The following is a 13,602-nucleotide window of genomic DNA, read 5'->3' as shown; positions in this document are numbered from 1 at the left end:
TCTCAACTACTTAGTTTTCTCCAAACGAGCAAGGATTTATTAACTAGACAAAAAAATATCACCAATCAAGTAAAACACATCACTCATTCTAAAATTCCTTGAACACAACCACAGATTTTGTAAGTAGTAATATAGATAGAGGACATTAATCACTAGTTCACTTTATTTACTTTCATCAAACACTTCCAGCATACTAGTTGGAGTTCATCAAACCACCATACTGATATGGAGTTAAATCATGGAGGAGTTACGGATTCCATTACCAACCTTTTTCAGTTTCTCATAGCATGCTGGGGGACGTGGTTGCCGGAAGACGTCGGCAGCAGCTCCGCGTGGACTAGAGCTCACCAACAGGGATTTGTAGCCAAGGCCGAAAGTGCAAAAGCTGCTATAGGTGAACATTTGCCTCTTGCAGCAGGTTCCCTTGGCTCGAGCAACCCAGACACCCTTGGAGGCAACAACGTGAAATAGAACGAGGTCAAATAAGGGGAATTTTCACAGATAAAACAAATATCTCAGCCATGCATGCCATCACCGATGAACCATGAAAGAAGAACAATGTCATAAACACATCACAAAATAATCAGGCATGGACCACCCCTTTCTTGCATAGCTTACATTGGGTTATATCCTTGCTCAAAATCTGGGTAGAGCACCTTGTTTCAAAGGATGATCCTTTGAGTTTTCCCTCCATGCATGTGCAGCCTCTCTGGATGGATCATAAGGTTCGGGCTCAACAGGTCTAGTATCTGTATGTAGCCATAGCCTGCAGAGATCAGCCATTAGGAGTGACCGTGTGAGCAATAAGAAAATCACAAATCTATGGCCAAGAAAGTGCAACAACAAAGGACAGAGCATTGATAGATGGCAGGCAGAGCATGAAAAACAACCTAAATGATGGCCATAAAGTAACAAATTCAAACTACTGACATCATCGAATTTCCAACAAGGATGATTACAGAGTAATATGCTAACCTCGAAGAGATGTAGTTGTCTCTATTTGGAAATAGTGATTAGTCGCTTGGAGTCTAGCTTCGGCACAGGAAAGCGATGCTTAATTATGTTAGCCACCCATTCGCCGTTCTGCAACAACAATTGAAGCTAGTCAAACAGAGACAACTTTCCAATAAAGCAAAAAAAGAAAGATAACAAAGAAAAGCATGTTGCTCAAATGAACTTCCACAAGAGTTTGTCTAACCAATAATGCCAGAGGCCAAAATAAATTAATTTACGACCAAGCAAAGACAATTTTCTAACCAAATTAGAAGCGTCAAACCATATACAAAAGTGGAACCGACAAAAATGGAATTTAGGCCACACCAGAAGTGGAGGCGCTCAGTTCAACCAGAAGTGAGTTTGCCTTCATATTAATAAGCGGCTCTCACGTTGACAACAAAACATTATAGAAGCCTCCAAATATAATAGCAAAGATCAATCAGAAACAAAGAAGGAACATGTCGAAAAAAAATTATGCAAGAAAATTAGAGCTGCTCAGTTAAATAATTTTTCAATGGTTTGAGTTTGTTTTAATATTAGTAAGCACTTCTCAGCTTAACGAGAAAAACACCACCGCTGCCTCCAAAATTTCGCAAAACTGAAACCAGAGACAGAAAAGGAACTAAACTAATATTTTTTTGTAAGCAAAGAAAAGTAGAGTTTGTCTTCATATCAGTAGCCCTTCTTAGTTTAGCGAGAAACATAAAAGCAACTTAACAATAATGATGTTTTCCTAAGCAAGAAGAAATGGAACTGCTCAGTTTAATAGTTTTGAATGGTCCGTGTTTGTCTTCACAATTAGTAAGCATTTTCGTGGTTAACAAGAAAAACATCACCGCAGTCTCCAAATTTTGAAACACGATTAAACCAGAAATAGAAAAGGATTATGAATAAAATGTTGTCTTTTTTTAAGAAAGAGAAGAAGTGAAGGCAAAAGGATTATGGATAAAATGTTGTCTTTTTTTAAGAAAGAGTAGAAGTGAAGGCACTCAGTTAAATACTTTCAAATGTTTTGAGTTCATTTTCCCGTTAGTAAGCACTTCTCACGTTAGCGAGAAAAACATCACAACAGGATCCAAATTTCATAAAAAACTAAAATAGCATACAGAAAAGGAACACAACAAGAATTATTTTGTTTTCTTCATAGGATTAAAAGAGAAAAGGGTCAAGTTTAATTTTTTTAATGGTTCGATTTTGTCTTCACAAGAGTAAGCACTTCTAAGGTTAACGAGAAAACACCACTGCCACCTCTGAATTGTGTAACAACCTTATACCAGAAATAGAAAAGGAACAAAAAAAATGATTTATTTTTCTAAGCAAGAGCAGAAGTGGAGGCACTAAATTAAATAGTCTTCATATTAACATTCAAACAATGCACTCTATTTGCAAGCAAATAGGCACTTAGTTATGAGTTGTGACAACTGCTCCCTTCAGGAGAATACTATGCATATTTCTTGCTCTAGTCCATGGCTAGTGAACACACATACCACCAGAGCTGAGTAGTCCATAAAATACCTTCATCTAAAAAATGTTTGCATTTACTAAAGTACTAGAAACGCGGAGCGAGCCAAATTTTTAGGAATAGCATATGCAGACACGAAATGAGAAACTACTGCTACTTCATTACCATGATGTTCCACCTTCATAACTGGGACCTTACTGCTTTGTTTCTGTTCTGAATTCCAACATCTAAGGTGACTTCAATATCAGATATGTGTGATGATACCTGCCAAATATTTTATAAATCGGTACTTCAAATACTTCAAAAAATAGTATTGCGACGTTACATCACCATGGCACTGATGTACTTTAGCACAACACAAAATGATAGGTGGGAGCAACTATGGAACTCACCTTGCTTGACCTGGTACTCACGCTCGGCAGCGTGGGCGTACTGGACGATAGAGCCCACCGACTTATTCTTCAACATGAGGCCTTGAGACAATAGCCATTGGAAGAACTGCATGAGGGCAAGCGACGACGCCGAGTACATCCACTGTGTATCAGGCACCATACCTTGTACCTACACAACATTGACATAACACATTATCACATCAATTAGCATACATCCACGAGATTACCTTAAAAAAACATACATCCACGAGAATGTTATATAATGATCTGGAGATCTTCGATGTATTTACCATATTTGCCAACGATTCCAGGGTTCTTGGTGCGCTTTGTCTGCACAGAGCAGAAACACAAAAGTTAAAAAGCTTTCTCGACAAGTATACTAGAACAACGAAGTGAGCTAGTATATTTACAAAGACAGAATATAAGACATGGAAATGATAAATGAACAGGTAAGATTTTTGAATTTGGCTCGGCCCGTTAACTAAAGGAGTTCACACAAGCAACAACTATCTATGACTGATTGCATCCAAAACATTGACAGATTACCATGAATTGTTTAACAAGCATGATTGTACGATGTGGATCATGGCAAATTAGCAATGTATTTCATAAATGCACATATAGAAGAAAAAACTAGCACTATCAAAGTCCTCCTGCTGCCAAGGTGTGGAAACAAATGTTTAACGTCAGATTTTGAATGGTAAATTTGTAGCAAATGATGGAAGCTGCATTCATTACAAAGATATACATACTTGTAAAAATCCAGCACCTCATGAAGATTTCATGCATCCTCTATACTCTAATTACTCACTAACTTATCTTCCTATGGATCAAACTACCACCAAAGAGAAAATTTTAACAACACCAGCAATCTTAAATCCCATTTGACACTTGCTATGGTTTGATTGGGGACAAATTAAGAGCATGCATCCCACTGGAATTGTATGCATGTAACAAACATGTAACACGAAAATGTATACACATTGTACACGCATTGGCCGAATCACAAACAAAACAAATATATCGAAACCGAAGTAAGTTGAAGAGGAATGAAGAACATCTCAGATGCACGAGTACATACGACTACTACTAGTATATACAATAAATGGGCAAACATATGAATGGAAATAACTAAATCGAGGTCCATCTCTTACACACCATATCCACGTGTTGTACCACATGCATCAATAGTTTGCACAATACCGAATCACTAATCGTGGTACTAGTCAAACCCAAACCCTATGTTTCCACACAGAAACATTTGACCTTTGGACGCCGATGTCGACGAATCTTCTGAGCGGTGGAGGCGAGGTAGCCACAGTGGGCCTTGGGGCGGGCTCCTGCACGAAATGGACGCCTCCTGGAATAGGCTTTCACTCAACCACAGCCCTGGTGGAGACCACCAAAGATTGAACCTCAATTTGACCTATGCAAAACAAAATTCACAGCAGAATTCGAGTTAGGTTATCACATATGCGAGCCTAGCAGCCATATGCGCAATGGAGTGGAATGCAAGGGAGGAAAGGGAAATAGAAAAAGCTGCATACTTTTTCAGGTCCGGCCATCCCCCGTATCCCCCCTTGTGCGGTGCCGTCCGCGTCCACGCTCCGGTTGACAGCGTGCAACGCCGGTGAGCGACCACGCAGCGGTGGTCGGAGGGTACCACTCTCCAGGGAGATGGAGCTTGCCTGGCGGCTGCTGGTCCGTTAAGATGGAGTAGCGGACAGAGGTGGGGTGCCGGCGGCGAGGAGGAGCAGTCGCTGCGGCATCCCTATCCCCGGCTACTGCTGCTTGGTTTTTGGGCGCTCGGACGCACTTGGTGCGGAGGAGAGAGGCGGCCGGCCGGCCGGCCATCAGATGGGAGGAGGGGCCGTCGCCGGCGGATGGGAGGAGAGTCTGTGTGAGTGCGAGGAGATGGACACGACTGAACCAAGAACGGAGGGGATTGGGGTTTCGTGTTTTCGTTGGGTGGATTTCGTTCGTTGTTGGACGGCGAGTGGACGATTGAGATGCTGCTGGTCTTCATGGCAATCCTTTTTTTTTTCTTCATGGCAATCCTTTGGACGCGCCCAAAGTTTGCTGGGATAGAATCAGCCGGCCGATTCATATGCCCGATTTCTTAATAAATCCCATAAATCATGGTGCTCCATTAATGACTCTTCTCGACTGTTTCAACCCAATAAATATATATATGCATGTACAGCTAGTAGGCACATTTCCAAAATCCAGCGCGGGCATTTCATCGGACAGCTAGCTGAGATGGGACCGTCGTCACTTAATTGACGACACTTAGTCATCAGCATTTGAGTTAGGTTATCACAATGTTGTCGGTGTCCATGTCGCACCCGCCCTTCCTTGGCATGCTTCGCTCACGTCTGAGATTGTAGAACCACACAAGCGCGACGACAATCGACCTACCTAGTATGTACCATGGCACAAGATGGACGGCAGCATGGCCATGCACCGACATATGTCCTCGGCCAGACTACCAGTCTTCACTATGTGTACATAGTTCCGAGTTGAGATTGATGCATCGCACCAACTAATCCGCTAAGTGGACTCATGGCGTGGCGATGAGGCCATTCTAATCATGTGAGGGTTGAGCTCAACAAATTGTAGATGTTCACCGAAATGGGGTGCGGCGATGGCGGTAGGAACTATGACGATGTTAGGTTTTCATGAGGTCTCGTGTCCTACTATGATTGCATGAACCATCGTTGGCACATGTGAAATTCCCAACCCTATCAAGTTTCAGATGAATAGCGTAGACACAAGGTGGAATTCTGTGGAGCCGCTAGCTATCTATTTTGTGTGGGAAATAGATCTAACTTATTCCCTTCCTTTCTCGCGTGGAGTTATCCTAGCTGCTTTTTAAGGGGGGTGATATTCGGCTCCTCGTTTTTATTCAGTTACTCATTTTTTATGGAATCTACTATTGTTAATTTTACGAAAAATAATACTATTACAATGGCATCTTACTACCTTAGTTCCAATGAATAAAACTTGTATTATTAGTGCAAAGTCAATTCATGTAATGTCTGATCAAGGTTTTACACACAAAAAATCACATGCAAATACAGAATCAATATATTATTAGTAGGTGAGATGGGCCCTCATCCCTTAATTGCCGATACTTCGGCATCCGACGAGACAGCCGACAATGTCGTCGGTGTTGGTGTCGCATCCACCCTTCCTTGGCATGGTTTGCTCACGTCTAAGATTGCCGTAGAACCAACATCAACCCAACGACGATCAACCTACCTAGTATGTACAATGGCACAAGATGCCAGACGGGCGTCATGGCAATGCACCGGCATATGTCCTCGGCTGGACTACCAGGCTTCAATGTGTGTACATATTTCAGAGTTGAGATTGATGCATCGCATCAACTAATCTGATAAGTGGACTCATGGCATCACGGCGACGAGGATACTATAATCATGTGAGGGTTTGACCTATAGAATGTCACCGGGGGGGTGCGGCGATGGTGGTAGGGAACAATGACGATGTTAGGATTTCAGTAAGTCTCATGCCGGGGAGATGGAATCGCTAACTATGATTGCGTGAACCATCGTTCGCGCAAATGTGAAACTCCCAACCATGTCAAGTTCGAGATCAATAGCGTAGACACGAGGTGGGATTCTGAAATTCCCAACCACGTCAAGTTCGAGATAAATAGCGTAGACACTAGGTGGGATTCCGTCCCCCGTTAGTTCTCTATTTTATGTGGGAAATAGACCTAGCTTATTCCCTTCCTTTCTCGCATGCAATTGTCCTAGCGGCGATATAAGGTGAATGATATTGGGCTCCTCGATTTTATTCAATTACTAAATTACTCATTTTTATGGACTCTACTATTTGTTGACTTTACAAAAAAAAACTATTACAATTGCATCTTACTACCTCGTTTCCAATGAATAAGACTTATATTATTAATGAAAATTTAATCCATGTAAAGTTTGACCATTTTTATACAAAAAATATTACATGCAAATACATAATCAATATTATTAGATAAATCATGAAATATATTTTCATATGATACCTATAGAATGTCATATTTACTGATAGATCTTTCTAAAAGTTTCATCAAATCTTACTTAGCTTGACTTTTTAAAAAGGCATTATTCATTGTAACGGAGGAAGTATATATCTATGAAATTGAAACTTCAAAATAATATCTAGGTTTGCCTCATTTACACTTTATACCACATATCCACAATGTCCCAATAGAAAAGGTGAAATTTACTCTTTCTTCGATTGTCCGCCCTCCATTACGTGGAACACGAGAGGACTTCGCTGCCATAGGTCCATAGTGCCTCCATCGGGGCTCAAAACTTAACCCTAGTAGCCCTAACTAGAGCACCCGGATGCAGTCTAGGTCCCCAACCCTCCCACAGTCCTGCTGCTGGAGTGGGTGGTGGAGGAGAAAGGGAATTTTCGGCACGGAACCATGGAGCATTTTTAGACAAAGGCAAAAATCATTAGTTTCCGAGAGGGGCGTTTGCGTTTGGGCCGCTGGTATGTTTGTATGTTGTGTTATTCATGGTGTCGGAGGTGCAAACTCAGGCTAGCTAGGTTTTTGTTGAGGTCGACAAGCTAAGCCAATTTCACTACCTCTGTTCCAATTAGCAAGACATATAAATTTAGTTAAAGTCAAATCGTGCTAACTTTGACCAAATATATAAAAAAATATTAACATCTAAAATATTAAATAAAATAACTATATAAGTATATTGTATGGTGAATCCATTGATATTGATTTCATACCGTGAATGTTCTTGTTTTTGTCTAAAACAATTGTCAAACTTAGATAATTGACTTTTGACTAAATTTATAGGTCTCATTGGAATGGATGGAGTATATTTTCTCACTAGACCTGTACTCTACATCCTGGTCGAGAAGCTTGTAGCACAGCACCACGTAGCCATTTGTACTACTACTCATTTAGCTAGGCAGGGAAAAGCACCTACGCATGCAAGGCTGCAAGGCTGGCCAGGAACGCAATGCAATGCATGGGCAGCTGATCGACGTGTAATCCTAGCTAGCCAACTCAACTCCCGAGGTGTGTGAGTAAGGTGGGTTGGTTTGCTTTTGGTGTAGTCGAGTCCTAGCTATTTCATGTCGCTCCCCTTCTTTGTTTCCTCTCGCGACATACAAGAGGGAGGCAACCGGTGTCGTACCCTTCTACACACTAGTAGAAAAAGAGGCTTCCATTCTCCCTCATTAGTCCCGGAAATATTCGAACCGCGACTAAAGGGGGCTTTAGTCGCGGTTCGGGAGGCAACCCGCGACTAATGCTCTACCAACCGGGACTAAAGGGCGGTGGAGGGACGCGGCCGGCGGAAAAACCTTTAGTCGCGGTTGGGGACACCAACCGCGACTAAAGGGTTGGTGTCCCCAACCGCGACTAAAGGTTTTTCCGAGTTTTTTTACTCCCACGCACCCTGCACCCCCCCCCCCGTGGATCGCCTTTTTTTGGTTTGTAAAATACAAAAGAAAATGATAGAAAATTCAAAAAAAAAATTGTTTTCAGATTCTTATATGTTATGCAACCTACTATTCAGAGAAATTAAGAAATTCGAATTTTCACTTTTTTTGCAAAAAAAGTTAAAAAAATGGTAAAACCGCAATAACTTTTGCATACGACGTCGTAAAAAACGTATAATATATCAAAAAAATCCTGGGAAAAAGTTACATCCGAATTCACCCGGGTTTACCCGGTTAGCCAATTTTTAGATTCTCAAAATTCCAAATGAAAATACGAAAGCAGGAAGATTTTAGTTTTTGCTATAAATTACGGATTTTATATTTTTCAAATTTTTCAAAAAAATAAAATTAATAATTGCATCCAGCATAAAGATTACTATTACTTTTACCAAATTTTTAGATTTTCAAATTTTTAGGTTTTAGGTTTTGCAAAAAAAATATTTGAAAAAATTAAAAATAGTAAAAATTAAAAAGTTAATGTTTATTTATTTATTCACGATTATTATTACATCATTATTTTTGTTTATGAAAAAAATTATTTGAAATTCAAACAATAAAAAAAATGTGACATCGACCAACATGTTAATAGGATTGATATGATACTAGTATCACATACATGCGCGCGTAGCACTTGGATGCGGGACGGAATGGAACTCGGAAGTTAAGCGTGCTAGAGGTGGAGTAGTGGGAGGATGGGTGACCGAGCTTGAAGTTTGACCACGAGTAAGTAATTTGACTAGAGATAAGTGTAGTTAGAGATAGAGACTAAGCTATGCAAATAACTGAAATAATAGAAATTCTGAAGAAAAAAAAGAAAAAAAAACGGAGTGAAAAAAAATTAGAAACCCAAATGAATTAAAGAAAATTTACGAAATAGCCTTTAGTCGCGGTTGGCCAGGAGAACCGCGACTAAAGGTCCTCCGCCCCGACGGACGCCTGGCGCCCACGTGGACGGGCCTTTAGTCGCGGTTGGGTTCGTAAGCAACCGCGACTAAAGCGGGGGGGGGCTTTAGTCGCGCTTAATTGGTCGCGGTTGCGCAACCGCGACTAATGGCAGTTGCGCACCGCGACTAAAGGCCATTTTTCTACCAGTGACACCGGTGAGTCTCCTGGGTTTGCCTCCCTTTTGCTCCGGCTGCGGGAAGGTACGAGAACCTCGATGTCTCGTTCATGGCATGTAGATAGGTTAGGTTTTGGGGGGAGGCGTTGCTTAGATGGCAGCGACGATGACACTCATGCCAAATAAAGTTTCCCACCTCCGGTCCCATCTCGACTTTTGTCGTTCCTCTAGGACAGCGTGGCTAGGGTTTTCTAGGTTGCATTGGCAAAGTAGCAATGGCACATCCATGGAATTTTATTCTTTGGATTGGGCCACACCTTGGTGACTTATACATGAGTGAAGATGAGGTTGGTTGCGTCGGGAGAGGATGGCGTCTCGGGAGCAGGCTGGCGGCCTGATGGCGGCAGATCTGCCGGTTTCACCGACTTGGTCGGTGTAGATTCCCTTTGACTTGTCAAGCCGGCGGTTGCGAATGGTGTTGGCTAAGATCTAACGATGTTTGCAAAACATGGTGTTCTTGGGCCCTCCAATGGCTTATATGTAAATTTCTTTTGTTGGGGGATTTTCCTATAAATATTTCTCGTACATGTGTCCTTCCTTGTTTCTACTTGTTGTATTTCGTAGGCTCCACGACATCATGGTTCCATTCAATGATCATATGCTTGATTCATTAATGGGAACTCTGTGATATCTACATCTAGTGAAGCTCAGTCCAAAACTTTTTTGCTCTAGTTCGACAACCTCGGTAAGAATTGGTGAGTACAATTCCCACCATATCTCATATGCCTTGTAGTCAAGATTTGTTTGCCCGACTTCTCGAGTTCTCTCGTCCTCGTCGCTTTCCTCCATCATGGTACTACCTTGATCAACTATGCATGTCTGCACGTACCGACGGTTGGACCGTTCAGCGCGCCCTCCATGACTTGCAGTTTGGTCGTTATCGCCAATGACCCGACCCAGCGGTGCTCTCAACCATGCCGATTCCTTGTCTATTTTAAGATATTTTCGAAGAAATAAAATTAGGTTGTTGAGTTGTCCAAAGCGTCCAAAGCTGTCATGCATGGCATATCCTACGCTCATGCGTGAGAGAGAGAGAAGTAGTACTATTACATGATGGAGAGAGAGATGTGGTACTATTACGTGATTTTGCTCCTTACCAAATGAATGAAATTATGTAGAGCTAATATAAGAGAGACAACAAAAAAAATTACCAAAGAGGGAGACATGCATGTATGTGTAGAGGAGACCGCGTGCCATGCTCGATCGCCTCTGTTCGTACCTTTGCAAACCTAGGCTAGCGAAAAGTTTCCCGCGTAAGATTTTGGATTTTGGGTTAGCCGTGAAAAGAACTTCGATATGGACCATGCTGATAGCTAAACTTGGGCCGTTGTCTCGCCCGACGGCCCATTTTCCAGTCCGTCTGATCCAGAGAGGGGTGAACAAAACCAATCTAACCCGGAGCTCCACCCAACCCCCATTCTTCCTCTCCCCTGCTGCGACGTGAGAGGAGCCGGAACGATGCGGCGCGACTGGCTTGCTCGCCGGCGAACGCGTGCGTTTGTGCGCGCGGCTTCATCGAGCTCGCCGGTCCGCGTCGACTTCTTCAGCGATTTGTTCGCAACGACGCCGCTCCAGCATCGCCCCGCTGCGCCGTAGCATTGCGAGTAGGTGAGCCTTGTCGCTCGCCGGTCAGACGCTACCATGGCCGACATGCGCTACCTGGCCGCGCACGCCTTCGCCGACGTCTTTGCGGAAATCGGCAAAATCACCTCAAGCGCCTTGCTGTCGATTGGAACGTCGCGTCCCACTGAAAAAATATTCCGCCTTTATGAGACACACATATGTTAAAACTATGGTTTAAACTCTGGTGGGCCGAGGGTACAACCACCCTTCTAACCATCCAACTTGAGGTTGGTTCATCCAAGTTTAGGTAAATCTATGGCATCCTTTGATGGATGAAGGGAGTACAAGGTTTCTGGCAATGAAGTCTGTCTAGAGTTTCTTTATGATTAGGGTAATTGTAATCTGCTGTGACACTACATTTTTTTTTTGAACAAGCAACTGACACTACTTGAGTCGTGTTATTATGTGTGTTGGATTGAGAGTACACGCCAATATATTATGGTTCCCCTACGTCTCGTCTATGATGGCAGTAACGTGAGTAGTGGCTGGTGAAGAAATTAGGTAGGTAGCAGCGACCGATTTTGGGGGCGTCCGCAATTTTCGAAAGAAAGATGTGTAATTTCGATTTTAGTCATTGTGGGCTGGTGTAGGAAATTATGCTGGTGCAATCAGTTTGGCGTGCACTCCCACGTGTAGGTGCACATGCACGTTGGATATACAAAATGGCGGTGCGTGCTGATGGTGGCAGTGCAGGTCAGGCGAGAGAAAAATAAGTCATGTGAAATTTCTTTGATTTTCGGTGAGAGAGAGAGATGGACAGGCGCGCGCGGGTACAAAATTAGCCGCAAACGCCGGATAGGCACGCGCGCTCTCGCACCAACGATACAGCCATCAGCCATTGAATCAACGGAAAAAAAAAAAGGTACTATACCGATTGAATCAACGCGCGCGAGGAGGCCGGACCCTCGGGTCGCCCATTCAAACGTCGCTGTCTCTGCCGGTTTTGTGCACGCGAAAATAACCAGTCACCGCATTAACTAATTGCCGTATTTCAAACTGGTCCCAAGGCGCTGACGACACGCCGGTGTGAAGACGTGCTGCGCGCTGTATGGGCCCGTGCATGAGACGTTGCCGATACTGCCGGTAGGCTTCATTTTTAGGCGGCAACGGTGCGGCCACCGTCGACGCACATGACCTGCCCGGTTATATAGGACGCTGCAGGCATGCAGAGGAACGAGACGAGGGACGCGACCTCCTCCGTCTCGCCTAGGCGACCCAAAGGGATGCGCCTACACTCCGCGTCCCACATGCTCGCCGCCGCCTCCGCGTCAAGCTGGATGCCGCTGCTGTCGAGGAGGTCCGACCGGACGCCTCCAGGCGCGACGCAGTTGACGCGGATGCCGTCGGGCGCCCACTCGACGGCGAGGTTGCGGGTGAGCTGGTTCACGGCCGCCTTGGTCGCCGAGTACACGGACAGCTGCGGGTAGCCGAGAATCCCGCCGATGGAGGAGACGTTCACCACCACGCCTCCGCCGTTCGGGACAAGGAGAAGCGGGTGCGCGAGCTGGGCGAGGTGGAAGCAGGACTCGAGGTTGGTGGCCATGAGGCGGGCGTAGTCCTCCGCCTTGGTCCCTGCCACTGCACTGAAGAAGGTCTGCCCGGCGTTGTTGACGAGGATGTCCAGCCTCCCTCCGAGCTCGGCGCGGGCCGCGGCCCAGAGCGCCTCCCTGTCGGCGCGCACGGAGACGTCGCAGGCGGAGGCTGTGACGCGCCCGCGCAGCCGCCCCGCGTCGGCGTCCCACCCTCGCAGCCGCTCCTGCACGTCGGCGTCGCTCCGGGAACAGGTGTGCACGCGGACGCCGAACCCGGCGAGCTCCTCCACGATCGCGCGCCCGATCCCCTTGGTTCCGCCGGTGACGAGCGCCGTCTTGCCCGCCAGGCTCCAACGCTCCTCCCTGCTCATGATGCTCGCTGCCATTCTGTGAGCCGATGGGCACATTCGCACTAGACTAGTCTAGCTGCATGTATTGTACGGAGTATATAAAGACATGATGCCGTAGAATTTGCCACAAAGTATTCCGAGGTAGCGAGTACTAGTACTATATTATCCTCCTGGCATCCTCGGCGGAGGTGTACAGATTCTTTCCTCGGCAAGTTTTTGTTTTCAACAATGCATAGCAAAATCCGTAGGCGTCAGTCGCCCGGTGGCCGGGAACGGCGGCGGCCGGCCGGGCCAGGTCTTTGATCAGCTAGCGTCCAGGCTAGGGTCGAGCCGAGCTGGCTCGCGTGCACAGAAAAGAGAAGCCCTGAGGAGCTCGGCTCGGGCGAGCAGACAGCTCAGGCCAGCACCAGCAGAGAGCCAGCTTTCAGTGACTTGACGCCCAAAGACGTACGTGCCTCCAAACGTGGAAAATAGCAAGATGAACTCGGGTGCACGTGCACCCGCTTTTTCAATATTGAGAAAATGCTATTTGAAAATCTTAAAAAGATTTAAATAATTTTTTTCATGTATATATTATGTTGATACTTACTTGTGTAACTTTTCACGAAAAATAACGATTATATGTAGCCTACACGCA

At 44.8% G+C, this 13,602-nt stretch overlaps 1 protein-coding gene across 1 annotated transcript; it reads right to left on the bottom strand.

The window, feature by feature from the left end:
* Positions 1-12,179: 12,179 nt before the first annotated feature.
* On the bottom strand, positions 12,180-13,001 carry LOC124660343 (noroxomaritidine/norcraugsodine reductase-like). The gene has a single exon (XM_047198150.1). It carries the CDS (start codon positions 12,999-13,001, stop codon positions 12,180-12,182), a length of 822 nt encoding a protein of 273 aa, XP_047054106.1.
* Positions 13,002-13,602: the final 601 nt, after the last annotated feature.

This window comes from Lolium rigidum, chromosome 6 (genome assembly GCF_022539505.1).
Source record: "Lolium rigidum isolate FL_2022 chromosome 6, APGP_CSIRO_Lrig_0.1, whole genome shotgun sequence".
NCBI classification, from domain to species: Eukaryota; Viridiplantae; Streptophyta; class Magnoliopsida; order Poales; family Poaceae; genus Lolium; species Lolium rigidum.
Note: the sequence above shows the minus strand (reverse complement) of the source record. Positions and strands in the feature narration are given on the sequence as shown.